The sequence below is a fragment of the Eumetopias jubatus genome, unplaced genomic scaffold, assembly GCF_037043125.1.
Source record: "Eumetopias jubatus isolate StellerSeaLion01/CBP00866 unplaced genomic scaffold, mEumJub1_p1.0 scaffold_5, whole genome shotgun sequence".
Lineage (NCBI taxonomy): Eukaryota > Metazoa > Chordata > Mammalia > Carnivora > Otariidae > Eumetopias > Eumetopias jubatus.
Window position 1 is genome coordinate 73347089 of NW_028274811.1, and position 27216 is coordinate 73374304.

Consider the following 27216-nt stretch of genomic DNA (forward strand, 5'->3'; position numbering starts at 1 on the left):
AATATATATATTAGTGTCTGATATATAAAAAACATCCAAATGGGGACTCTGCCCTTTGTTGTAAAGCACCTGCCATGTAGGAGCCGAAGAAAAGAACTGCTTTTCCAATAGATTTGTTTCCACTGTCTAAAATTTGCATATTTTGACCCTAAAAGTTGTGTGTGATCAAGTACTTGTACAGGAAAATTTTCTGTTCTTTTCTCCCTGGGAAAGCTTGGAACAATGATCACCTTAATTCCTTCTCCTAAAAATAACTATAAGAAGTCATATTCCTGTCGACATCAGTGGCTTCCTGGTAGTAATCTGCATACTTTTGGAATTGCAATGTACTTTTCAAAAACTTTTTGAACATTAATATATTGTGTAATTTATCGAATATTTAAAAGAGGTAATAAAGCTACAAATCTTATGTCTGGTGTATTCATGATTTTTTGTAGCAATTTACACATATGGACTACACAGTCGCCATGAGGCATTAATTCATTTCTCTCTCCATCCATATATCTATTTATAGCATGAACATTTCTCAAACTCTAGGCATGAATTTAGCAGAAGTTTTTCAGCCACTTTGGCTAGATAAACTTGGAAGTAATTGTTTCAGAATTGATTCAAAAATAAAAAGCAACCACTGACTTGAAAATGAAAAAGAAAGAAAAGGATCCTCTCCAAAAATATTTCCTAGTCTTTGGGAAATGAGAGAAGGCTAGAGGATCCCTCATTTGAGGGATGTTAAAACTGAAGCCCAGACTGTACGGGGTAGAATTCAGGTCAGCTGTGGTCAGGGTAATGCTTTCCATTGACTGTTGACTTGGAACACGCTATTTCTAAGGTAGGAAAATCACCACCAGTAACTGTGAGTCATAGGAATCAAAAGCATTTCAAATAACACAAGGAACCTGTACACCAAGGAATAGAATTTCCTCAAATAGTGAACATATGCTGCTGTGTTTAGGACCAGGAAAAAGAAAATCCAGCCAATGACTTTTTTTTTGTGCGGACTGGGGTGTGTGTGTGTGTGTTTCATTTTTAATGATTGCTTTGGGCCAAGGCCAAATGTGTAATTTTCCCAAAAGAGTCGTTTCCATTGTCTAAAACTTGTATATATTCTGCATTTGATCAAATGTTTTTACAGGAAAGTTTTCTCTGTGTTTCCCCCCCTTGGAAAACTTGAAACAATAACCACCTTAATACCCTCTTTCGAAATCTACGGTATTTCCTAACCCGACTCCTTAGTCACTATCCTCATTTTGGAAACCATCCCTCACAAGTGACTGGTGATACCAAATAAATTTTGGTTCCCAGACTTCTTAGTTTGAGCTCTTTAATGAAATTTTGTGGGAAAAAAAAAAAAAACAAAGCTTCTCTTCTAAGATTGAAAGAAATAGGAAAATAAGCATTTTAAAATGATTTTTTAAATACCTTTCTTTTCTTCAATACTCTGCCTCAATTGTTTCTTCTGCATTTTATTTTTCACAATAAATCCTAAAATAGTAAACTTTGACAATACCCATTAATTTAGGAATTAAAATTATTTTGATCTTTTGATTTTATCTAATTTCTCTCTGTATATGTATATATCTGCATACGTTTAGCTTTTGAATGAAGGGAGTAAAGCAATGATGCTTCCTATGTGTAATTAAAGAAACTCTAATATGAAACAATGAGAAAAGCTTGTGGCAAGAAATGAATTATGGCTATACCAGTTCCATGTTGAAAATTACCAGATGATAAAGTATGAGATTAATTGGGATAAACTCATTCCCTTGTGTCCACATGCACGGTGGTAGTCTGGCCCCAATCCAGTCTCAGCTACATGAGTCATGACTCAGAGCAGATCTGGAGAAGTCCCAGTTCATCTCTACCATCCATCCATCCATCCATCCATCCATCCATCCATCCATCCATCCAACTAACTTGCCAGAAAGCCTTACTAACAGTCTACTATGTACTAGTCATCATGCCAGCACTAAGGGTACACAACATTGTGAAGAAAGTCCTTATTTACAAAACCTAAAGAAACATGAAGGTTTGAAGACCACCCAAGAATTTCAAGCATAACTTGAGGAGTCTCTGGAGAAAGCAGATCAAAATGTACCTAGCTGCACAATAGACCTAAACTCCTTCTACTATTCATTCAATGTGCTCCTTCCCCAAATAATACCTTACCTAAGGAAATGATTACAGAGTGTACAGAGAAAAGGAGACATGACATGAATCTTCCCTCAAAACACAAAAATTTCCACAATCTTTTCTGGGACTGTATAAGTTGATTATGTGTATATTGAAAGCTGTCTCCCCCCACACCTCAAAAAAAAGGAAATCTTTTCACAATTCCCAAGACTAGGATCACCTAGGAGAACTCTCCATTATGTCTACTCATTCCAGACACATTTTGCATTATTACTAGCCTCATCTTACATGAATTCCTGAGTAAATTTAATATATTTCTGGTTCAAAAGGTCTGGGTTTCACTAAGTATGAGAATGCTGGAGTCATCAAAATGATTAAGTGCATTAACACTAAAAAGATTTCTTTTCCTCTCTGTGGCACTTTATAACAGTCAATTCCTATTACTGGGATCAAGGGATTCTAACTGGAAGTAGCATAAAATGTAGTCAAGTAACGTGGCTCTGAAGCCTGACAGCCTTGGTTCAATTCTGGTCCTTCTACAACCATTTGTATGATGTCAGGGATGAATCACTTAACTTTAAATACTTCAGTTTCTCCAGCTTTGATAGGTGGTTTTAAGAAATTAATTTAGATAGTTCATAAAAAGGTATTATATAGCCTGAATTAAATGTTAGCCGTTACTGTTATTTTCATCTTGGACAAAATGACTTGCGGAGTGAGGAATGTAGAACTTGATTTGTTACTTTTGGGGATGCTATAAATTGCCATGAATAAATATTACTAATCCCATTCTACTAGTGAAATGATGCAAGCAAAGGAAGATCAAGTGATTAATTTGAGCATCTTTTCTAAATTAACATGGAATTAAAACCCAACAAACCAACTCCAAAGCTTTCTTCCTTGGGCTCCTCCTAAGGGGATGTTTTATAAACCTTGGCACTTAAACCAATGGCACATCGATAGACTCTTCAAATGAGTTCAAAGTGTTTCACTCACCTTGATGTTCACAGGATCATTAATCAATATTTACCAAGCACCTATAGGGTATGTGGAATGATTGTCTGGCTTTCTTGTGTTTCCTGAGCTTTGCAGACAGAAAAACAAAACCAAAAGAAGACTATTACCTCCAAAACCATGGGAGGGGTCAATATCACAAAGAAGCATTGATTCCTGCCACTACACTCCTAGTGCCGAGGACTCTGTCCCTTAAACCACACACCATCACCTTGCATTTTTTTTAAAGTTTTTAAAGATGCTTACCTCTTTAGCTCATCTCTTTTCCTTTATTTCCTAATGGCTATATAGCAGATTTATATAGTTCTAGGAATCAAAGTAAGCAGTGAACTTTATTCCAAGTAGGGCTAGGATTTGTTCATAAGATAGCATGATGATAAATTTCACTTATTTACTGAAGCTGTAAGTTGGAGTATAAGATATGCAGATAGCAGGCACCTTTCATATAAGTTATACTTTTACTAAAAGAAATGATCATGTGTTGGTTCTTTGGGGTAAAAAATAACTTTTATTAATACCACCAACACAACAAATTTTTTAACTAATAGGTCTTTCAATCTTAATACTAAGAGGTTTTAAAGAAAAATTTTCTTTATAAACTCACTGTGTTCCTGGCTATAGTAAGATATATGTCATTAACTTTTCTAATTTGAAAAGTCATCTTTCTCCCATCTCATGTCCCTGAGAAAGACAAGAGTTTCATAAATGTAACACAGCCAGATCAATTCTAACAGAAATGGTTGCAAGTCTTATTGGTTGTTTAAATTTTCCTAATCTCTTTTTAAGGGTAAGCATCCGGAGAAATCTCTTTTTGCTAACCACCTTCAATGAACATATCAAAACCATCTACCATACTACCTACAATTTTAAAAGCTACAAAATCTACCCCTATCCATTATGTATGTGTACTTTTTATGAGTACACAGACTTGGACATTTTGGCAGAAACTAAGAGATTGCAAGGGTCAGATGTTATAGTTTTATAATCATTCCAAAACTTCATGCTCCATTAAACAAGATCCAACAGAGAATCCTCAGCCCACAAAACCTATACACAAGGCCATAGGTCTTCTGCAAAATATTCTCCAGGGTTATAGCTTCCAATAAAGATGTTCATCAATATTCAAAAAATATTATTTTTTAAAAAACCCCTAATAGTGCAACTCAAGAAACAGCTAGTCTTCTGATCAATTTCTAGCTAACTGAGCAGACAGAAAGACCCAGGCTTTAGTCTTGACTCAGATACTAGCTTGAGTGAAGCAAAGCACCGTTTTAACTCCAGTGGCTCTTAATTCCCTTCTTTGTGAAATGAGAATTTGTGAGATGACATCAAGTTCTGTTCCAAATACATAATTTTGTATATTTTACTTTGTGATAGTGTTATTTGTAAGCTCTGTGGAGTTTACAAGGACTCTCACAAAAACAGTCTCATTTGATCCTCAAAACTGATTTTCAGAGGTAGGTGGAAGAGTTAGCACTGCTTTTTACCAGCAAGTGTGTTACTTTTGATATCCAGCAGGATTCACTAGAGACAATAGGATCTAAAGCATCTTCCAGAAAGATTTAGTTTTCAGGAGTCAGAATGAATACTGTATAAAAAAATTTTTGAAACTGTCAAAGACTTACTTAAAAGAAAATTCTTTAAAAACAAAGGAAAAATGTCATGCTTTGTGCTTCTGCTGATGCAGTCCTCAGTTGAGGGACATAATATTGCTTTAGGTTGAAAATTAAATTTAGTTGCCACTTGATAAATATCTTTTGAGTGAGGACGATTTTCCTTGAGGTATTTGAAATTTTAAAGGAGTGCTAGGACCGAGGTAAAATTGGATTTGGGGGTTTTATTTCTGGAGCTCATCCTTGCAAAATACTTTTATATAAATTGGAAACTAACCAGTAAACTAGTTTACAAAGAGGAGAAAATGGAGCCTTTTATTACTGAAAAAAAAAAATTCTGAATCCAGAGTGGAATTCTGAGTATCTCTGAGGTCTTGTCAGCCCCTTTACTATATAGGAAGACAAAGAAACAAATTCTCAAAAATATGCCTCACACTTTACAGTTACTAAAATATGGCAACAGATGTGAAATTATTTCATGTTTGCAAGCAATCCTGTAAGGCCAAAAAGATTTCTCAAGCAAGCTCCCAGTTACTCTTCATTTCAGAGGTCAAGGGATTTCTTGAGTAACTAAGATCCACAGGCTATTGAAAGACTCGTTTTAGTTATCTACCTGACCTCTTTCCTCATCAAAACCATTTTGAGAGAGGTGAGAAATAGAAATAGTACACTATGTGTGTTTGCTCTCTTTCCTTCTCTCTCTCCATGCATTTCCCACACCCCTTCTTGAAGTGTAAAGAATATAGCCAAAGAATGGGGACCCCAGCAAGGAAGGAGGGGAAACAAGGTGTCTCAATTATCTAACCAGGTAATTACCAGTTGGCGGTACAATGTCGTAAATGACAAAAGTCCATATTCGAAACAGAGCAGACTGTAAAGACTTGATTTCACAACATTTTGTCAGTCTGAGTTTTAATTCATAACAACAGTTTGTGTGGCCATTATAATCCATAGTTAAGAATCTGAGACTATGGAAAGCGTCATAACACGTTTCTGTCTTGAAGTAGATGCATTCTATTCTTTCTGTTGACATTTAGTAATTCACGTACAGTATAAGGAAAAATTCTCAAGCAGAATTCCTAACTAACCAGAATAGTTCCCTTTCTGCCCAGACCAAAAAAAAAAAAAAAAGTAGAGTTTGATACAGATTTGGTATCAGAATATTCTATTTATAATAGTTTGGATTTTAATCTTTTGGGATATGTGCCTTTTCACTATGCAAGTTCCGAAAGACTCTCACAGTGCTAAGTCATTTTCCCTAAATTCTTTATTTTCTCAGTTTGGAACACTGCCTTCAAAGATGTGTGGAAGTTGGACTAACTTTATTTATTTATTTAAGACTTTATTTATTTATTTGGGAGAGAGAGCATGAGCAGGGGTAGGGGATGAACAGAGGGAGAGGGAGTAGCAGGCTCCCCACTGAGCAGGGAGCCCAAGGATTCAGGAATCAATCCCGGAACCCCGGGATCATGACCTGAGCTGAAGGTAGACACTTAACCAACTGAGCCACCCACGCGCCCCTGGAATTTGGACTAATTTTAATTTCCCCTTCAAAGAAGAGGAAAACTACATGGATTCTATTAGCTCATTGACCTCCTAACCTTTGCGGAAACAAATTATTCAATATATACCTAACAAAAAGTAATCTCTACATCGTAGTTAGAATTAAGCAGTTTTGTAATGAGTATAATTTTGAACAGAAATGAAACAATCTATAAGCATGACAGTGGGTCGATCAAGAAGAAAGTAGTCTAATGCCAACTGTCATTAAACATACAAAAACCCCTCGATTCATTAATATCTTACAAATTCATAGCTATTCACAGCTCAAAATCAAATTAACCTTTTCTACCTCAAAAGAATTCACAGGTCTTAAATAGGAACGTCCAAAGTTATGTGACACCAGATACCAGCATTAGTTCTGATTTGATGTCATTTCTTTAATCAATAAAAAACCAAGACAGCATTCCTGTCATTCACCCCAACCTCTCAGCAGCAAGCTTAAAGAATTTGAAAACAGACCTCTCATTCACTTTTCTATCCACAGATTTTTCTATCCCTATAATTTAATTTATATATGAGTGTCTCCAAGAGCAACTAAGGAGGTGGGCTTGTGATAAACTCATACACATTTTAAAGCTAACACATCAATCAGAAGTTTATGAATATGGTGGCCTTTCACTTATATAGAAAGCCAAATATGAAAGGGCAAAAGGCTCTCGTTACTTTTCAACTTCAAACTTCCTGATACTTATTAATACCACTTTTTATTTCAGTGGAGAAATACAGTTGTCAAGCTATGGTTATTTAGAGTAAGATCGAAGCATAATCATATGAATTTTATGCATGTTTCACCTTTAACGAACATCAGAAAATAGCAAAAAGGGATAAAAAGAGAGAGAGAGAGACTGGTACTACTTAATCCTTAAAAAAAAAAAAAGAAAAACTAAAATGATATAAAACTACTAGAATGTTTCCGCCTTTCAGGTATTGCTTTTTTTTATAAAAAACAAACTATTACAAAGGAACCATCAATCTATTAAATTAAGTATCTCGCAAATGGATTGTACCGTAAGTTTAAAATGACCTGTGTTAGAATCTCAAATGCCACCTTCAATACTTGTGAGAAGGCATTTTCTGAAGCATAATCAGATACGAGAACTGCCACGTTCATTCCAGGCTGTCCCGATGCAATGAATAAACCAAAATATGGAACTCACCTTATTGTAAACAAATGGCAAATTGCAGGCACTTTTGAGCTTGCAGGTGTCTAGCATCATGGATTAGAAATAAACAAAACATCTTTCATTTCAGTGAGACAACTGCATATTCAGACTTGGCTCTCTTTCCCAAATCCTCACGTGAGAGGCTGCTCACCCCCAAGAGCCAGTAACAGCCTCTCCACAGAGCACTCACTGCTCTGAACTGCAGCCCCTTGGAACGAAAGAGGAACCCGTGATGCTTAAATACCGTGGCTTCACATTCACAGGATATGACTCAACTCCCTCTCAAACCAGTAAGGGTAGAGTTTCTCCTCACAAAACTGTCAGATTACATAACAAGTATCACATTTGGGGTCTGAAACTGTTTGCAAACCACAAAACGTAAACATTTCAGCTTGTAAATCAAACGTGCATTTTTAAAGTAATTAACCTCTTCCCCGTGGCACAAGCCACAAACGGGAATGAAAATAACCTGGCATAAGGAAAACTCTTCTTCTTGCTCTCTGCAGCGAATTAATGTAAGGCTATTAAATGTGTGTGAACTCTCTAGTATTGCCCTGACAGAGACAACAAAGAGGCGCACAAAAGTCACTAACATTCCCATCAGTTCAAAAACAACGTGTAGAACAAAGCTCTATTTTAATATGCAAGAAATGGCAGTTCTATACAACACAACAGAATCTCCTTCATGAAGCAGAGAATGGAAATAGGTCTTTGTGGTTCGCTGTTGCTGATTCCCACAGAAATCCTGTCCCACGCTGTCATTACCTTGTGAAGCTTGCTCTGCCTACCTCTCCAACCCAGAGCCCTCCTTTATCTGTTTTGTGAACACTTCTAAAGGAACATGACTAATGACACAACTCCTTTAGTAAATGTGGCAATTTTCTGTGCTTTCTCTACCACCCACTACCTCTTAACTCTGAGCTGTGTTAGGCTTGATCACACATTGAATTATTATATTTATACACCTCAGTCAATGAATATTATAGATTTAGATCCTCGAAGAAAAATCTACTACATAAATTCAGTTGCCATCGGCATGATCAGGGACAAAAAGATGAAAAAGCCCATGTCATTTATAGCAAATTGAAACCACATAGAGTAGGACTGTGCAACAGACACATAAGATAAGCCACATATGTCATTTTAAACTCTTAGTGGTCATGTTAAAAAAGTAAAGAGAAATACGTAAAATTAATTTTAATATTGCTTACCCCAATGTATCTACAATATTACAATCTCATCACATAATCAACATAAAAATTATTAATTATTTTACAATTTTTGAACTCATCTTAGAGATCCAATGTGCCTTTTACATTTATAGCACATTTCAATTCAAACTAAGGACCATCGAGTGCTCAATAGCCATATGTGGCTAGTGGCTACAGTAGCTGGCAGCACAGGTCTAGAGTTTGGGGTTCACCCTTCATCCTCAACTTGCGGTTCAAACATTCTCTCTTCAGAGAGGTCTTCCCTGACCACCTTAGCTGAGATAACCTTCCCTAATTACTTTCCATTTCATGATGTTTTTTATTTCCCTCATAGTGGACCATAGCCTGGAATTTTCTCATTTATGCATTCATTTACATTTTTATAGTCTGTGGTCCCTAACAATATTGTAAGAAACCTGAGGGCAGAGACCTTGTAGTCAATCTCTGGCATGGTGATGAGTACATAGTAGAATTTAATAAACATTGATTGGGGTGCCTGGGTGGCTCAGTCATTAAGCGTCTGCCTTCTGCTCCGGTCATGATCCCAGGGTCCTGGGATAGAGCCCCACATCGGGCTCCCCGCTCAGCAGGAAGCCTGCTTCTCCCTCTCCCGCTCCCCCTGCTTGTGTTCCTGCTCTCGCTGTGTCTCTCTCTGTCAGATAAATAAAATCTTTAAAATAATAATAATAAACATTGTTTAATAAATTAATTAAATATAGAATTTAGGCTACAGTTTGGCAAACAATACAATATTTAAAAAGTGTTCTAAGACAAGGTATTTATTGGGACGCCTGGGCGGCTCAGTCGGTTAAGAGTCTGCTTTAGGCTCAGGTCCCTTGCTCAGTGAGGAGCCTACTTCTACCTCTGCCTATTGCTCCCCTTGCTTGTGCTCTCTTTCTCTCTCTCTCTCATTCTGATAAATAAATAAATAAATAAACAAATAAATAAATAAGACCTTAAAAAAAGACAAGGTATTTATCATAGAAAAGATATCACTGAACTTTTAGCAAATATATTGAATAACACTTCCTGAGTTGGAAAAATTACATCTTTTTCATAATGTTAATGATCTTCAACCTATAACGTGCTTTATTTTCATATACAGTAGTATAAGCAACATGCTTGTTTCATTATACTAGCTGAGATTTGGAAAGATACTTATAAGAATACTTTGGTCCTTATAAGATAAACCGGGATACCATTAGGATGTCTATTCATCTCCTACTCACAGAAACATAAAATATTCTCTATAAGACATTTGTAGGAGACACTGATATATTTGCCTGACTGGCACATAAGTCTCCTCCTTCTGGTATCATCATCCTGATTTTTATTTGGCAAGTCACCCATCTGTCCCCTCATGCTGACCTGGCCAGAGAAGTGGACATGTGACCCAGGCCTGACCAACCAGTGTATACAATCTACAGAACTGCAGTGATTGGGTCAAGGATGGGCACACCACCCTAGCTGGCCCATGACAATCAACACTCTACTTTTGCTGATAACGTGAAAGAGGTTGGGAAGTTTATAGAATGTAAGCCTAGAACTGCTAGTTGACATATGTGCTGCCACCTGAGGTAAGTTGTCTAAAAATGAAGCCAATCAAGAGAAAAACAAAGTCGAAGATGTGAAAGGCAGATTCCTGATGCTAATGCAGCTCCTAGATCTGGCCACGCTATTAAGTCACATCCTCTCTCTGTTACAACGATGAATATACTAGAATATTTACTGCAGAATTGTTTGCAATGTGAAAAAAATGGAAACTGTGCAATGGGTCATGAACAGCAGAAGCACAGTTTAAAAGTTCCCATCCCTGCTTTCCCATTATCCAAAGCTGACTGCTCTTAATTTTGTGATTTCTTCATTTTCCAAGAATATATGATCATATATATGATATAGGCACATACTTTTTACACCACAAAAAGGAATATGCTTTCCATATTATTCTACAACATTCTTCTCTCTGAACATAACTTCTCTTTTCATGGTAAGATACACACGTGTTTACATATATGTTTATTTGTCTGTTTATTTTTTATCATATTAACAATTTTATTTATTTTTAATTTAAAGTATAGTTGACATATAATATATTGGTTTCAATATTGATTTCAGGTGTGCAACACACACAGTGACTTGATAATTCTATATATCACTCAGTACTCACCATGATAATGTTACTGCCACTATACAATGTTACTACAATATTATTGACTATATTCTCCACTCTGCACTTTTCATCTTCATGACTTATTTATTTTATAACTAGAAATCTGTACCTCTTAATCCCTTTTGTCTATTTTGTCCATCCCCTACCCCCCTCTGGTAACCACCAGTTTATTCTCTATATTTATGAGTCTGTTTCCACATTTTTTTGTTATTATTGTGTGTTTGCTTTTAGATTCTACATGTAAGTAAAATTATATAGTAGTTGTCTCTGTCTGACTTACTTCACTTAGCATAATACCCTCTTAGTCTATATTGTCACAAATGGCAAGATTTCAGTCTTTTTATGGTTGAGTAATACTTCGTTATATATAAATACACACACACACACACACACACACACACACATCATATCTCCTTTATTCATTCATCTATCAATGGACACTTAGGTTGCTTCCATATCTTGGCTATTGTAAATAATGCTGCAATAAACATAGGAGTATATAAATCTTTTTGAATTAGTGTTTCTGTTTTCTTCAGGTAAATATCCAGAAGTCAAATTACTAGATCATATGATATTTTCATTTTTAATTTTTTGAGGAACTTCCATACTATTTTTTATAGTAGTTGCACCAATTTACTTTCCCACCAACAATGTGTGAGGGCTCCCTTTTCTTCACATCCTCGCCAACACTTGTAATTTCTAGATACCTCCTACTTTAAACTAAGCTTTCCATTCAACTTAAAATGGAACTTTCAGATCCATAAATTATAGACTTTTATTAAGAATAATACTTAGGAATTGATTTGGTAAAAATAACACCCTCTGACTCATACTGTAAATGTGAGGGGAACTTTTTCTATTTAAATAATGAGAAAAGGCCTTCATTGGTGCCTATACCAATTAAACAATCCAATTTAGGCCTTCTGAGCCAGGGTCTAAAAAGTTAGCTCCATTCTGAATTTAGCAGTCTCTTTAAGTCCTGGATCTGGTTTTTTCCCCTACAAGTCTCTGCTGTTTGATTTAGTTCATAAACTCTTTCCAGGGACCATCATCTTGGAGGAGGACAGAACATGCTACTTAACCAGTTCATAAAATGGCACTGAACAAAAAGGAAAAATACCTATAATCTTTTCTTTCTTTCAGCTATCCATTCTCCCAAACAATCCAAACTTCTTTGCTTAATACAATTTATATAATCCGATAAGCAAACATAGTTAACTCCCCTAGCAATATGCCTCCCTAGTCTTACATCTTATAAAATTCTCAACACAGCCCACCCTCAAACTGGGCTTCTTTGAAATTATATTTATCACTGCCACCCTACCGCATGCTTCCTGTTCCTTTGCTCCTTCCCCACCACAGACTTCCTTTCTTTAGTGCCTCCTTAAGTAAGTAAACAATTGAGTAAACAATTCTCAACTTGAGAAATGGCTTTAGGGCAAATAATAATCCAGAGCTGAATTATAAAATCCTTTGTTAGGAGTTCAGAAGAATCTAAGGCAGTGGCTCCTAGAACTTTTTAGATACACAAAGGCCCTCTAAGCATCTTAAGAGCATGCTTTACAAATCCTCTCCATTAAACAACTGGGCTTCTATGAATCATAAAAATGTTATCTTGAGGGATCTCATAGGGATTCTAAAGTAGAGAAAAAGTATACTTGTGTTTGTGGACTCATAGGAAACCCACAAAGTTTTTAAGAGAATTGTTCTGGAGTAGGAACCACCAACTTGGATTAAAAAACTGGAGACAGAACAAAGTGAAAAGTGGACTTTGAACCCCCAGCACTATAGACAGTACACAGGCCGAGAAAGGAGGCTATTTGGTTGCAAATAAAGCTTTTTTTGTCCTTAGTGGAGTATAAAGATTGACTCAGAAGGCAGAGCCAAGAGCCTACAGAGTGAAAGCAAGAGCCAGAAAGGACAATTCCCAGGAGCAGGATTACACCCTAATGAAGAAACTGGCAGCATGAGCCTGGATGGATTTCTTAATTGCGGTGGGCCAGTGATTGCTCTATGCCTCCTGCTCCCCCTGCCCATTTTAAATGGGTGAGTCGACAGCAGTTTACCTATGTGTGTCTTGTCAATGAAAGTTGGGTTTTGTGGGTAGTGGGGGAGATGGTGGTTAAGGGATACAGTCTCAGTTATGCAGGGTGAATAAGTTCTGGGGATCTAATGTATAGCATGGTGACTACAGTTAATACTATGTTGTATACCTGGAATCTGCTAAGACAGGATATCCTAAATGTTCTCACCACACACAAAAAAGTGGTAATGGTGAGGTGACAGATATGTTAATTAGGTTGGTTGTGGTAATCATTTCACAATGTATACCTGTATCAAAGTACCATATTGTACACCATGAATATATATAATTTCTATTTGTCAATTATACCTCAATAAAACTCAGGGAAAAAAATCTTTCCTATTCCACTTGCTATTCTTGCAATGCGACTGATATTCCTTTCATCAAGAGATGATGGGAGGTTCCTTCTCCTTGAACAGAATTATGACTATAGCAGAAATGATGTTATGTGACTTCTGAAGATAGGCCATAAAACCTGTCTCACAATCCGTCTGGGTCCTGGAGGGCTTGCTCTTAGAATCCAGCCACCATACCATAAGAAAGCCCAAGCAGCCCATGGAGAGGCTCACATGGAGAAAAACTAGGTCTATACCCCAGTTGAGCTCCTTGCCCATGGGCAACACCAACTTTGAATAAACCATCTTGAAAAGTGGAACTTCTAGGCCCCAACTGAGTGATGTTGCAGGGAATAGAAACAATTTGATCTTGCCAAGCCCTGCCCAAATTGCATATTGATAAACAATATAAATGACTGATGCTGTCTTAAGCCACCAACCTTGGGTCAGTCTGTTATGCAGCGATATATAACTGAAGTACCTTCTTACTGCTTTCCTTGCATGCTGCCTTCTATTTCTCCTCATTCCCCATGAACGTTCTAGAAGATAAAGCTGATCAAGTTATGTCCCAGAATCCCCCCACCTTTCTTTCTTTCTTCCTTCCTTCCTTCCTTTCTCTTTCTTTCTTTCTTTCTTTCTTTCTTTCTTTCTTTCTTTCTTTCTTTCTTTCTTTCTTTCTTTCTTCCTTCCTTCCTTCCTTCCTTCCTTCCTTCCTTTCTTTCTTTCTTTCTCTCTCTCTTTCTTTCTTTTGCCATTAAGATCTCTGCCACTAAACTATAATTACTCTGAGGTCATGAATGATTGCTTAACTTTATAGAAGCATTAAACATTTACTGAATAGGGTGCCTGGGTGGCTCAGTTGGTTAAGTGTCTGCCTTCGGCTCAGGTCATGATCCCAGAGTCCTGGGATCAAGTCCTGCATGGGGCTCTCCCTGCTCATCGGGGAGCCTGCTTCTCTCTTTGCCCCTTCCCCCCCCCAACTAATTCTCATTCTATCTCGCAAAAATAAATAAATAAAAATACTTAAAACACACACACACACAAAACATTTACTGAATATATCAATTATGAAAATGTTTTGTTCCTGTAAGTTAAACTGGAGTCTTGACTCGTAACATGTAAATTTTGTGAAACTGAATTACCAAATTAACAATACTGCTGATTTTCCTTTAATGAGCGTAAGGGGAAAAAATTTAAAGAATTCACTTTCACATGTTAAAATATTATGTACTTATAAATCGAGAGACATCCTTGATGAAAACATCTTATAACAAAGAAAATATGATGTGAAAAATTGACACATATTTCTTTATAAGCACAAGATGGACTGTTTTGCCTAAACCTTAATAATCTGATTTGGTAAGTCCAAAAACAGTTCTGCTTTATCACATAAAAGTACAAAACTATAAGCTGCTCTTAGTATCCCAAGTATAATATTTATATTACCATTTCTGAGAATTTCCAAATTTTCTGTTAACATAAAATACTATATATTTTCTTCTGAATATTCCTTTATTCCTTCTGTTAGTACACAACTACTCCCGAATTCCCTCTGTAACAAATTCTTGGTATTTGTACTTTTTTCTTTTTCTTTTTGCTTCTTAGTGATTACTTCTTCCCAAGGCAAACTTTTTTATTGTTCATGTTAAATTTTTATAAAACCCATTTCCTCCGAGGAGTTTAAGGTGATTGGCATACAGAGGATTTTTTTTTTTTTTGTATTTTGTTTGTTTTAATGACCATCTTCCAAGCCTTGAAAGAGCAAAGTTAGGGGAAAAGATCACAGAGCAGGGGACAGAGCAGCAAGGTCAAAAGTGAATAGGAATTGGTTTATTTGTAGAATAGTGAGATCCCAGGGAATTGTGAAAATAATTAGGTTCAAACCACAGTCAACTTTATAGTGTTACCCTTGGGAAAAGAAGGTGTCCCGATTTCTCATTTTTTTTAAGTTGACTGCAGGATCTCTAGTTCCAGGCTACCCTCTTTTAGCCTGTCTCTTCTACTTGTGTCAAGACAACTGATTAGAAATTGAGTAGTAGTCCCTGCTCTTTGTAAATTATGCTGGATTTGGACAAAAGTAAATGCAGAAGCAGCCTGAAGTCAACAACTTTCTCTTCATTTACATTTATTAAAGAAATTAATTGATATATGACTTGGGGAGGTGACAGTGCATTTGAAATAAAAGGAGGCACAGGAAAGAGTGAAGAGACTTCCGTGGGTTTCCAAGAGGAAAGTTGGCAGGTCACATCTGTGAAAGTGGGACCTCAGACACTTTTGAATGGGGACAGAGAGTTAGAACTAAGCTGCTTTAAAGATAGTGAGGAAAAGTGGTATTTATCACACACTGATTTTGTGGGCAAAGCCTCCTTCAAAAGGGCCACATCTTCGGCAAAACAAATGTAGAACACTCAGTGGTCCATCTGGGCCACACAAGAACTATCCAGTATTTCCATTGTGGAGAACTATGATTTTCTAAGAGAAATGTTCAATAGGGAACAACCACAACAACAGCAACAGCAACAGTTCAAAGTATTTCAGCAGCTTCTTTAAGAGGCTATTAATGACCGCATAAGAATTGGTAGGCAAAACACCAAAGAACTTTTCATCCTCTGGCAGGCATAAATGAAATTCTTTTTTTTAAATTTTTTATTGTTATGTTAATCACCATACATTACATCATTAGTTCTTGATGTAGTGTTCCATGATTCATTGCTCGTGCATAACAACCAGTGCTCCACGCAGAACGTGCCCTCTTGAATACCCATCACCAGGCTAACCCATCCCCCCACCCTCCTCCCCTCTAGAACCCTCAGTTTGTTTTTCAGAGTCCATAGTCTCTCATGGTTTGTCTCCCCCTCCGACTTACTCCCCTTCACATAAATGAAATTCTTAAGTGCATGTTCAGTTTGATACATTTATACATTTACAAAAGGAATAAACCTCTTACAACCAATATAGCTTCTGTTGGAAACTTCCAAGAGCAGTGATTATAGGCCACTCAGCTTCTGCTTTGCTGAGAGCCTTAAGAGTAGTAAGAAAAGGAAGATAGAGAACACATGAGAAGCAAGAAAAAAAAAAGCAAAAAAGGGAAACGCAAAGAATTGTCTCAAAATTGCTTGAGAAAATGGTTCTGCTTAAAGGAGTTTCCATAAATGGAAGAAGCTTTAATTCTTGCAGTATGCTGAAGCACAAAAGCTTTTAGTGTCTTACAGTTAGAGGAGATAAATGGAAGCAAAACTTCAGGAACAAAAACTAAATACCATAAAAGTCATGAAATTTCTTTTCTTATAAAGGGCAAGATTTTAATTGTAAAGTCTTTTCATGAATACTGAATGGGGCAGAGAAAGAATCAGTTGAATCTTCAAAATAACTCCCCAACCCATCAATGAATATTAGTATCATTCTAAAATATATATTATGTACAATATTGTTCTAAATACCTCTAATAGGAGCCCCTGGTGTGTAATTCCATTATGGTTTTGCTTTTTCATGGTGTTCAAATGCATTATGCATTATAATTGTTCAAACACACATATGTGGTAGGACTTAGGGTCTTCTACTATGATGGCAAATCATTATTTTAAAGCTTTCTCTCTGATTATAGTGATAATTAATGTTCATTTTTACGTATTAGGAAAATTCTAAAAAGTATAGATTTAAAAAACTATCTATAATACCAACTCTTACAAACAACTGAATTTAACATATGTCCTTAACAAGTATTTTTTGAGCACCTACTTTGTGCCAGGCCCTTCTCTTGGAACAAAGACACAGTAGAATTTCCATCCTTCTAAATGAGAAAAGACAGAAAATAACTCTATACACAAATAAATAATATTAAACACTAAAATATAATATGAGGAAAATAAATTAGGCTAATGTGATAGTGAGTAAATGACACAGGTAGGAAGAGGGAAGAGCTTAAGCTAGCAGGAAAGGGTTGGTCACTTTGACAAACTAACACTTGTGTGGACAACCAACTGATGATCAGGAAGCAAATGTGGCAAGATCCAGGGCAAGATTGTTTTGGGAACATGGACTAGCACAACCAAAGTCCCTGGGATAGAAATGATCTTCTGGTGTGGGAGAGACAGAAGGCTAGAGTAGAGTGAAAGAGGGGCAGAGCTGAGGGAGAGAATGTTGGAGAGCTGGGTGGGGGCCTCATCACGTAGGGTCTTGGAAGCAACGGAAAGGAATGTGGACTTCCTTTTGGTGTGATTTCCATCATGGGAGTCACATGATCTCTTTTAGAAAGAACTCTCCTACTGCTGTGTGCAGGTTATATCAAGGAGACAAAAAGGTAAACATGGGTATACCTGTCAGGAGGTTGTAGCAGAATCCAGGTGGCTTGGATGAAGGTGTAATAAGATTCAGGATGTGTTTTGGGTAAAGGGGATATAAATCGCTAATAGAATAGAGTATAAAGAAAAGAAAGGGATTTAAAAAAAGGGGATCAAAGATGATTCCTAGGCTTCTGGTCTAAGCAATTCGTAAATTGGTTCTATTTACTGAGTACTGAAATTTCATATATATAAAAGTGTTTTTATCACATAGTAAGAATACATTGTCAAAACTGTTCCCATTTTTGATTAGCTACTAAAAAGCTCAGAAACACAATTAGCTTTAAATTATAGTAATTGGTATTTGAGATTTCCAACATATTTTTCTTTATCCAACTAAGTAATTTCTGATTTCATTGTTTATTTAGGGTCCTATTTTTGAGGTCAATGTTAGGTTTACTTTTTTTTTTAAATAGTGTAATGTTATTTATTATAAATAAAAGTAAGTTTGTTCCTAACCAAAAACGTAACCCACTGAACAATCCTGACACTGAACAATATTTATACCCATTGGCCACTTTTACTTCTTCTTATGGCTGACTTGGCTCCTGTGCCTTTTTTTAAATGTGTGTATCTCTGTTTTTCCCCATTAAATTAAAAAACCTACTTCTCTTAAATGTGGTATACATACACAATGGAATATTACTCAGCTATCAATGAAATCTTGCCACTTGCAACGATGTGGTTGGACTTAAACTGTATTATGCAAACAAAATAAGTCAGTCAGAGAAAGACCTATGATTTCACTCATATGTGGAATTTAAGAAACAAAACAGAGGAACATATGGGAGGGAGGGGAAAAAAGAGAAAAGAGAGAGGGAAATAAACCATAAGAGACTCTTAAAAGGGGGCACCTGGGTGGCTCAGTTGGTTAAGCATCTGAATCTTGGTTTCTGCTCAGGTCATGGTCTCAGGGTCATGAGATCCAGTCCTGTGATGGGCTCCATGCTCATTGTGGAGTCTGCTTGAGATACTCACTCTCCCTCTCCCTCTGCCCCTCCCTTTGGTCTCTCTCAAATAAAATAAATAAAATCTTTTTTTTTTTTTAAGAGAGAGACTCTTAAAGATAGAGAACAAACTGAGGGGTGATGGAGGGAAGTGGGTGGGGGATGGGCAATAAGGAGGGCACTACATAGGATGAGCACTGGGTGATATATGTAAGTGATACATCACTGAATTCTACCCCTGAAATCAACATTGCACTGTATGTTAACTAACTGGAATTTAAATCAAGTTTTTTAAAAAAAGATAAAAATAGAAAACATACTTCTTTTTATATTACGAATAATAACCCTCGGTCTGCATGCAATTTTGATTTGTCATTTACCTTTCCATTTTGTTTTTGGTGTTTTCTTATACAAGAAGTATTTTATTTTTACACAGATTTATTACTATTTTCCTTCCTGATTTTTTGTGACTATAATGCTATCCCAATACTTACTTTTTGTACTTACCTTTTCAACCTATTTGAAACTAAGTCAATCATTTATCAAATGGGTTTTCATGGGCTTAGGGCTTAGGGACGTGATTGTCTGCTTTCATTAAATAACTGCAGCATTCCTAGCACTTCCACTTTTGAGTGCTCTGTCTCACGGGAGTTTCACCAACTTACTCAACAGGTCATGGCACCTAGCACAAGTGATGTTGTCATTTTATCGCTACATATTCCAGAAATAAAATCATCAAATAAATTTAAAACACTGGGGCGCCTGGGTGGCTCCGTAGATGATGCATCCCTTCGGTTCAGGTCATGACGCCAGGATTCTGGGATCAACCCTGGCAGTCAGGGTTCCCTGCGCAGCGGGGAATCTGCTTCTCCCTCTCCCTCTGCCCCTCCCCACTGCTCGTGCTCTCTCACACATGCACGTGCGCTCTCTCTCTCCCTCTCAAATAAATAAAATATTTTAAAAATAAATAAATAAATTTAAAACATCAAATCAATTCATTAGGGGTGAAAGCAAAACAAAACCAACCAAGAAATGAAAAAGAGCAAGAACTAAAAGTCAACACATGTAGAAACAAACCAATGGTTTATTAAATAGACCAAATTGCCACATAGGGCAAACATTTATTCCAAATATTTCCACTAAAAGAAACCAGGGATTCCTAAATAAATGACTGACTCCAGGTACGAAGCAGGGAAAGGACAAGATAATTTGGGACATTTTATGCCAGAAAACAACAATGCCTCAGTGGTGAAAGATCATGCCATAAGAATAAAAGATCCAGCTTGAACAGGCTGGAAAGAATTCCCCCCAAAAGATGAGTCCATAGTGGTGTTTAAGAAAGAGAAAGGAGCTAAGAGAAAGCTCTCCTTTGCCAAAGAATTTCAGCTAATTAACACAGAAGGGGGACTTCTGGTTTCTGGTTTGGCATGTAAGGAGCTTGGAAGTCATGTCCTTCCAAGTAAAAAGCTGAACAAACTGAAAAATCAACACCTCTCCTTATCTGGCAGAGAAGTGAGGTCACAGGGCCAAACACTGACTCAAAAACTAGAGAGATAGACAAATAAAGAAAATCACAACCTATTGGAGCAAACCCCATGAGCAGAAACCTCTGTGGGAATGTCTGTCAGGATAGGAACACTTAAACTGGAAATGATGAATTAATAGAGGCTCAGTGTGAACTAGTTTTAGAATTAAAAAATTTCAAGGATGTCTAGTCATAGGGGGGGCCCACGGTTTTGTGAGTTTTACTTCCAGTATTTTTTACGGTGAATATTAAAGAAAAATCCCCACATGCTTCCAGCAGGGGGAGGGGAAAAGGAACCATTTTGAAATAGGTCAGAGCACTCTGTTCTTCTCAATGAGGCCTGCCCACGGGGACAACTAGTTAATCAGAGCCTAGGCGACCTGGAGAAAGGGAAATACCCAGCTCCAGACCACTCTAGCCATCTTGTCCATCTCAGGGGCTAGGGGAGAACTGAAGAGCACTTGAGAAGTTCACAGTCTAGGGGCACAGACTCATTAGAAGATTGAAACTGCGGGGCACCTGGGTGGCTCCGTCAGTTAAGCATGTCTTCGACTCAGGTCATGATCTCAGGGTCCTGGAATCAAGCCCCGCATTGGGCTCTCTGCTCAGCGGGGAGCCTGCTTCTCCCTCTCCCTCTGTCCCTCACCCCTGCTCATGCCCCCTCTATCTCAAATAAATAAATAAATAATAAAATCTTTAAAAAAAAGGAGATTGAAACAGAATCATGGCACTGTAGAATGCTTCCCAGTCCTTCACAGCTCACTACCACATCACTGAAGTCTCATTTACTGATGTTCCTTTCACCCAATACATGAGTCTGGACAGAGGATCAGAACCAGACTCAATCTGGCAGAGTTGTGGGAATTATCAGACTGGGAATTTAAAATTACAATTCCTATGCTAAGGGATCTAATGGAAAAGGTAAACAGCATGCAAGAACAGGTGGGCAATGTATGCAATGAGGTAGAAATTCTAAAACAATAAAAAGAATTGTCAGAGATCAAAAACCTGTAAAACAAATGAAGACTGCCTGTGATGGGCTCATTAGGAGACTGGACACAGCTGAGGAAAGAATTTCTGAGCTTGAGTCTGTCAATAAAAACCTCCAAATCTGAAAAGCAAAGAGAGAAAGACTAAAGAAAAAAAAAGAAAAAAAAAGAACAATATCCAATAACTGTGGAGTAACTACAAAAAAATATAACCTGTGTGTGGTGTAAATGGAATACCAAAATGAGAAGAGAAAAAGGAAGAGAAAAAATATTTGGAGCAATATAATGACAGACTTTCCCCCAAGTTAATGTCAGACACTAAAACACAGATCCAGGAAGCTCAGAGAATACCAAACAGGATAAATGCCAAAAAACACAGAAGGAATGATAGAATTAGAAATTTTTAAAGATTTATTTATTTGAGAGAGAGAGAGCAGGCGCGAGTGGAGGGGAGGGGCAGAGGGAGAAGGAGAGCAGACTCCCTGCTGAGCTGGGATTTTTTTTTTTCCCCCCCTTCCCAGCCCCGAACATGGGGCTCCATCCCAGGACCCTGAGATCATGTCCTGAGCCAAAAATCAAGAGTCAGTCACTTAAACAAATGTGCCACCCAGGTGCCTGAACTAGAATTTTTTTTTAATTAAAATTAAAACAAAAAGTCTACACTTGATAAATTCATATTTTGAAAAAAGATTCTATATTGTGAAACAAAACTGTCTTTTTTCAAAACAGATAGCTTTTCCTGTCAAAATATAAAACAGCATATATATATATATATATAGAGAGAGAGAGAGAGAGAGAGAGAGAAAACATCTTATTTCTTTTTGGTTCAGTCCAGTGAAAAGCAAGGCACATCACAGATACAGAGCCTCCTCCCTTAACCAAAGTAATAATTTTCTTGTATTTATGTTTTGTCGTCAGTATAACAAATCTAATGCAGATTCTGAGCCAGGACCAGGGATATGATTGATTCACCGCTATCCCCACCAAGACCCCGTCCATTCACCAGATTGGTCCTGACTGTGTGTGGCAGGCAGTGTGTGTGTGCCCAGGGCAGGGCGTGGTGGAGGCAGAAGTCCACTTGGCAGAGAGAAAGAACCTAGAGAGTCAGATGGAAGCTGTGTCAGGAGGTGATGCCATTCTTCCCCCAGTTTCCAGGTTTCCCATGGGAAATGCCTTCTGCTGGCCACAAGTGTCAAGGGAGAGAATGAAAACCTGAATTATATGTGAGCAGACTAAAGACAGAGTCTGAGGAACCCTTTTGAAAGACTACAGAAATGGCCTCAGTGGTTTCTAATTTCAGGAGATTGATGGAAAACAGAGCTGCTCTGTGTGACCTTACAAAAAACAGTAAATAACTGCATTTCATCCATTAGACTGTAGGCTCTCTTGGGCCAGAGACTAGCTTTTGTTCTCACCACAAGTGGACAGTTGCTACCATGTTTTACTCCTCCTTGTGTTCACATAGGAAACAATGTCATTTTGCAGCTCCCCCTGTGGCGAGGTGGAATTTATCTGCCCGCCCCTTGAATGCAAGCTGGCCTTGTGACTTGCTTGGAATGATAAAACGCATCAAAAGCCATGCCGTGCTAGTTCCAAGCGCACGCTCTTACAAACTCGCTGACATGACTAAGCTCAGGCTAGCTGCCTGGCGGACCGGACCACTTAGACCAAAGACAAGCAGCTGAGGCCATTCTGGCCCAGCCAGGCTCGGCGGACGTAACGGCTTAACTGCAGACGCATGACTGGGCCAAGCCAGCACCAGAAGAAAAGCCCAGCTCAGCCCAGCCAAAATGCCAACTTGCAGAATGATGAGCTAAGTAAAAGGCTATTGTTTTAAGCCACAAAGTTTAGGGCTGTTTATCATGTAGTAAAAGCCACGTTCTACCCTACCGTCCCTAGTGTTTAGCGCAGTACCAGGCATTTAGAAGGCACACATCAAAAGTTGGATATATGTGTTGTTGAATAAAGTAATCCATCTACTGTAATGCCCATAGTGTGCCAGTGTTGTGCCAAGTGTGAGGACAGAGAGAGAACGGACGTGTTCTCTGCCATCAAAGAGTTATCAGGCAAGTGGAAGAGACTAACGATTAGGTGGTATTTACACAAGATGCTGTAGCAACCTATGCTAGCGGTCTGTTCAGGAAAACACGGGAGATGCCCAGACCCCCGAGGAGGGGCAGGGTTAGCGGGAGCTCCTTGAGGAGGTGAGACGTTGGCTAAGTGTTTAAAAAAATGGCAAGGTGACCAGACGAGGTAGTGGCATTGTGCGTACGTGCTGTACAAACAGACTGAAAAGTGTAGGCGGCTACAAAGTAAACTGCCCGGGAAAATGGGACTGCAGCAAGGGGAGGGGCAGATGATGAACTTAGTGTGGCTCTGCCTCAGCTCTCACTTCCGCTCGGAGTCTTCGTTTCCTCATCCGCAAAGTAGGACCTGAACTGCGCTTGGCACATAGAGGTGTTCTGAGCAATAAATAAGATAAGCTACGTAAAGCGCATGCCCAGTGCCCGCACGTACTAGCTGCCTACCTAATCAGGCCTATTATTATTGCGTTTGTTGTCTTGTTGCCGTAGGCACATATTTCTTTGGATTTACATATATTTCACAAAGTAGAAAATTAATCTTTGAAAAATAAAGTGATCGCTGAACACTATAAATATGTTAACCTTGAAAAGAAGCAAAGTCTTGACCTGAATCTTTCTGTTCTGTGCTTCTGTAATAAATCAAATTAATAAAATAAAAGTGAAGGAAAGGTTTTCCAGGCAGAAGGAACAGCAAGTATAAATTTAGCGTGTTGTGAAACTGTCTGGCACATACGGGGGATGACAAATGCCAAGTCCGACCAAAATACGATGTGCCAGGAACATCAGTTGGATAGCTGAGGCAGAGCGAATAGCAGGAGCCGGGTCATGGAGGACCTCACATGTACAGCAGAGTTTGGAGTTCATGCCGCAGGCAATGGGGAGCCATGCTGCCTCGTATTTAGAATTGATGTAAGCAGCAGTCTTCTTAGAAAACAATCAAAATATTATTTAAGCGGGAGTAAGATGACACCATTTCCCTTATTCAGCTTTACCCAAGGATGCCTTCTAAAGATCACTACTTCTCCAGTATAGGCGAATCCAAATAATAACATCCAGTTCTGGCTCTCAGAAGGTCTCCAGGCGAGTAGGTAAGACAGCCTCGGAAGCAAAGCCTACAACTCAATATACTAGGTTGTAACTGGAAAATGAATCAAGTTCTGTGGTATAATGGGTCAGGACAACTAATTGTGGGAGATGCAGAGGGTAAGGTAAGGACAAAGCTTTTGGAGGTAAGATTTCAGTATGAAAAGTGACCTGTCTCTATTGATTCCTGGGATCTCCAGTTTCTCTACAGGCCACCCCCTTCCTATAACCCTCTCCATCATGTCAGAGTACCATTTCCATTTCTATATCCGCTGCCTGCCATTACCCATGTGACTATCTTGGGCACCAATCATCAAATAAATAATGCAATTATTTATAATATTATAAACTAGAACCAACAGAATTAAATCACAAACAGTGCATATTTAGATTTACCTCATTCCCAAGTCCCAGAAGGGAAAGTTAGCAACTCTTCCCTTTTGTTAATGGGAACCAAACTTATAATAGCTCTCTAAAACTCATATTATTACCAACCACACGATTCAGCAAAAATCCAAGCTGATTACTTTGAACCCCGTGGCTCTCAATTTCATAACTTGGAGATTTTGTTCAATGTTAGATTACACATTAAAAACCATGTTATGATTTATACCATAAAATTTGAATGTTTGGTAAAATAGAAATCCATAGTGAAAACTTTCAAGAAGCAAAATCCAACATGAAAAATTGTGATTAACTTTTATTATTATATGGGCTCTATAATCAGTTCAGCAAGAGCAACCTGTGCCCAGGCTTAAGCAGCCACCAAAGATGGTGGCACACAGTGACCCTTCATATGTGGGACTCTCACCAACAGATCTATGTTTTCAAGATTTATATTTGTTCAGTCTGTGTTCACCTATACCACAATGTGCACTTTTATTATGTTGATTGCCTTAAATTTAGTTGCTCTGCCAAAATCTACGGCAAGCACAGGTATACATTAAGAGTAGATACTATGGGTTTTCTGATAACACAAGAAAACTTTCTCAGCAGTTATCAAAATTATGACTACGTTGGGAAAGTCAAACCATCACCTTCAACATCTATTGATACTTTCTTACTTTTGTAAAGTCTCATCAACTGCACATTTAGATAGGGAGGACTACAGATGAGATTAATATAAAATAATATTCTTTTCGATGACTGAAATCCTCTCAGCTCCTTTCCTGTGATCTATCATGAAAACATTTATTTCTACATATTCATGTGCCCCACTGAAAGCTACCCCAAGTGGTACTAAAAACGGTTCCTAATAAATAGACTTGGAACAATCTATTCCAGTATGCTGTATATATTCTGTGTGATTCTCATACTTGAATACTCTCAGTGAATGAGAGCCTCTTTAGCAGCTCCTGGCCAACTAGTGAGTCACAAAACTAGGATGTGAACCCAGCCAATCTAGCTCCAGAGCCTGTGCTGTGAACCACCACATTATATGCCTCACTACCATTGAAACTGAGGCTGATATCCTAACACATGTGAAGTAGTATGTGTTAGCTATTATTATTTTTGTTTGACTTGAGATATACATATGTAATATATAGATATATATGTGTATATACACCTATACCTGTGATAGATTTATGTATCTGTGACATATACAAATATCTTTGATAATTAAAAAAATAAAGAAATGAAAACAATAACAAAAAAAGAGACAAAACATTACAAGTGAATTAAGAAAGTAAAAGATAAAAGCTGTATTTCTGGCATACGTTCTCTTTGATCTACTACAGCGCTTTATTTTGTTTTGGTGAGCAGTTTTGACCCATGATGAAATAGTATAAAAGTGATAGTACTCAATTAGATCTTCCACAAAGAAATAAAAGAAGAATATCATGCTGAATGTTAAGATGAAATACTGTGGAAGCTCAAGTAACCTTCTAAGAAATCTAGGAAACAAAATAATAATAATAATAATAATAATGATAATCAAGGAACAGCAAGAATCCCTTATTTCATAGAAGGCATACCCAGCACTACACATTTGACAACCATATCCTCAGATTGGTCTTGATGCACCCATGTATGAATCCAAGTGCCAATATGAAGACTCACTGTATCGATTTTATGGGAAAAGTTCTGTGGAACATAGAAGGTGCTTGCCTAGCATGTGAATTAATTTGCTAAAAGAAAACTTTCCTAATGTATTACTACTTTAATTTGGATATGAATATATAGAAAGTTAATTTTTAGATGAGAATATAAATAAAACAGTATTATTTGGTTATAACTACATATTCCATCACAGTTGGTGAGTGCTTATTTATATTCAAGTAATAATTGATATGAAATTCTTTAAAGATCAATTATTCTCCAATAAATAAAAATATTCATAAAATGAAATAAGAGCAGCATACTGATAAGTCAATTTACTCAACTTTCACTATAATGAAAACATGATTTTTTAAATATTCACTGAAATTTTTATTATATTCTGCCAGAGCAGAATCTTACTTTCCAATGTTCTTAATTAGTATTATTTCTCTAGACATTCACAAAAACATAATACAAGGTACATTGTTAGGGTTATAAGAGGTTTGATATGACTAGCAAGCTTCAGCCTCTACTTGGCCTCACCTCATGAACCTACAGCAGTACCTTGTGAGGAGATTTTAGTGTGGTGTTAACTCAGAAATGGATTTTCTCGTGAAACTTGGGGTCCATTATAGGGCCTCATTTGTCTGTTGTCTTGGGGAACTATGGGACCCATTCATGGGAATCAATTTGAATGTGACTATTAGTAACCCAAAAAAGGACATTTGAAAAGAATACTAGGAACTTCTTCCAAGTGCCCTGGAGACTTGGGCTGGGAGGCAAGGAAGGCATCTCTACTCAACACTCCAGGAGAGTCCTCTTGGGAAGAATGGGACAGGCAGGGAGCTTCTGCCACCACAATGGACCCTGGTAGCATGGGTCCCAAGACCCAAGAATTGTCTCCTAGAAGAGCTACCTACCATTAG

At 37.6% G+C, this 27216-nt stretch overlaps 1 protein-coding gene across 11 annotated transcripts in view; it reads right to left on the bottom strand.

Moving 5' to 3' along the window:
* Nucleotides 1-27216, bottom strand: part of MCTP1 (multiple C2 and transmembrane domain containing 1) — a 505859-nt gene that overhangs the window by 322295 nt on the left and 156348 nt on the right. Inside the window, exon 1 of one of the 11 annotated variants that reach the window (XM_028089306.2) lies at nucleotides 7478-7680. The exons of the other annotated variants lie outside the window; for them this stretch is intronic. Within the exon in view, the coding sequence (XP_027945107.1) occupies nucleotides 7478-7537 (60 nt within the window). The 5' untranslated portion in view covers nucleotides 7538-7680. Of the gene's footprint in view, nucleotides 1-7477; nucleotides 7681-27216 lie in introns of those variants that run through there. 11 annotated transcript variants of the gene reach the window in all.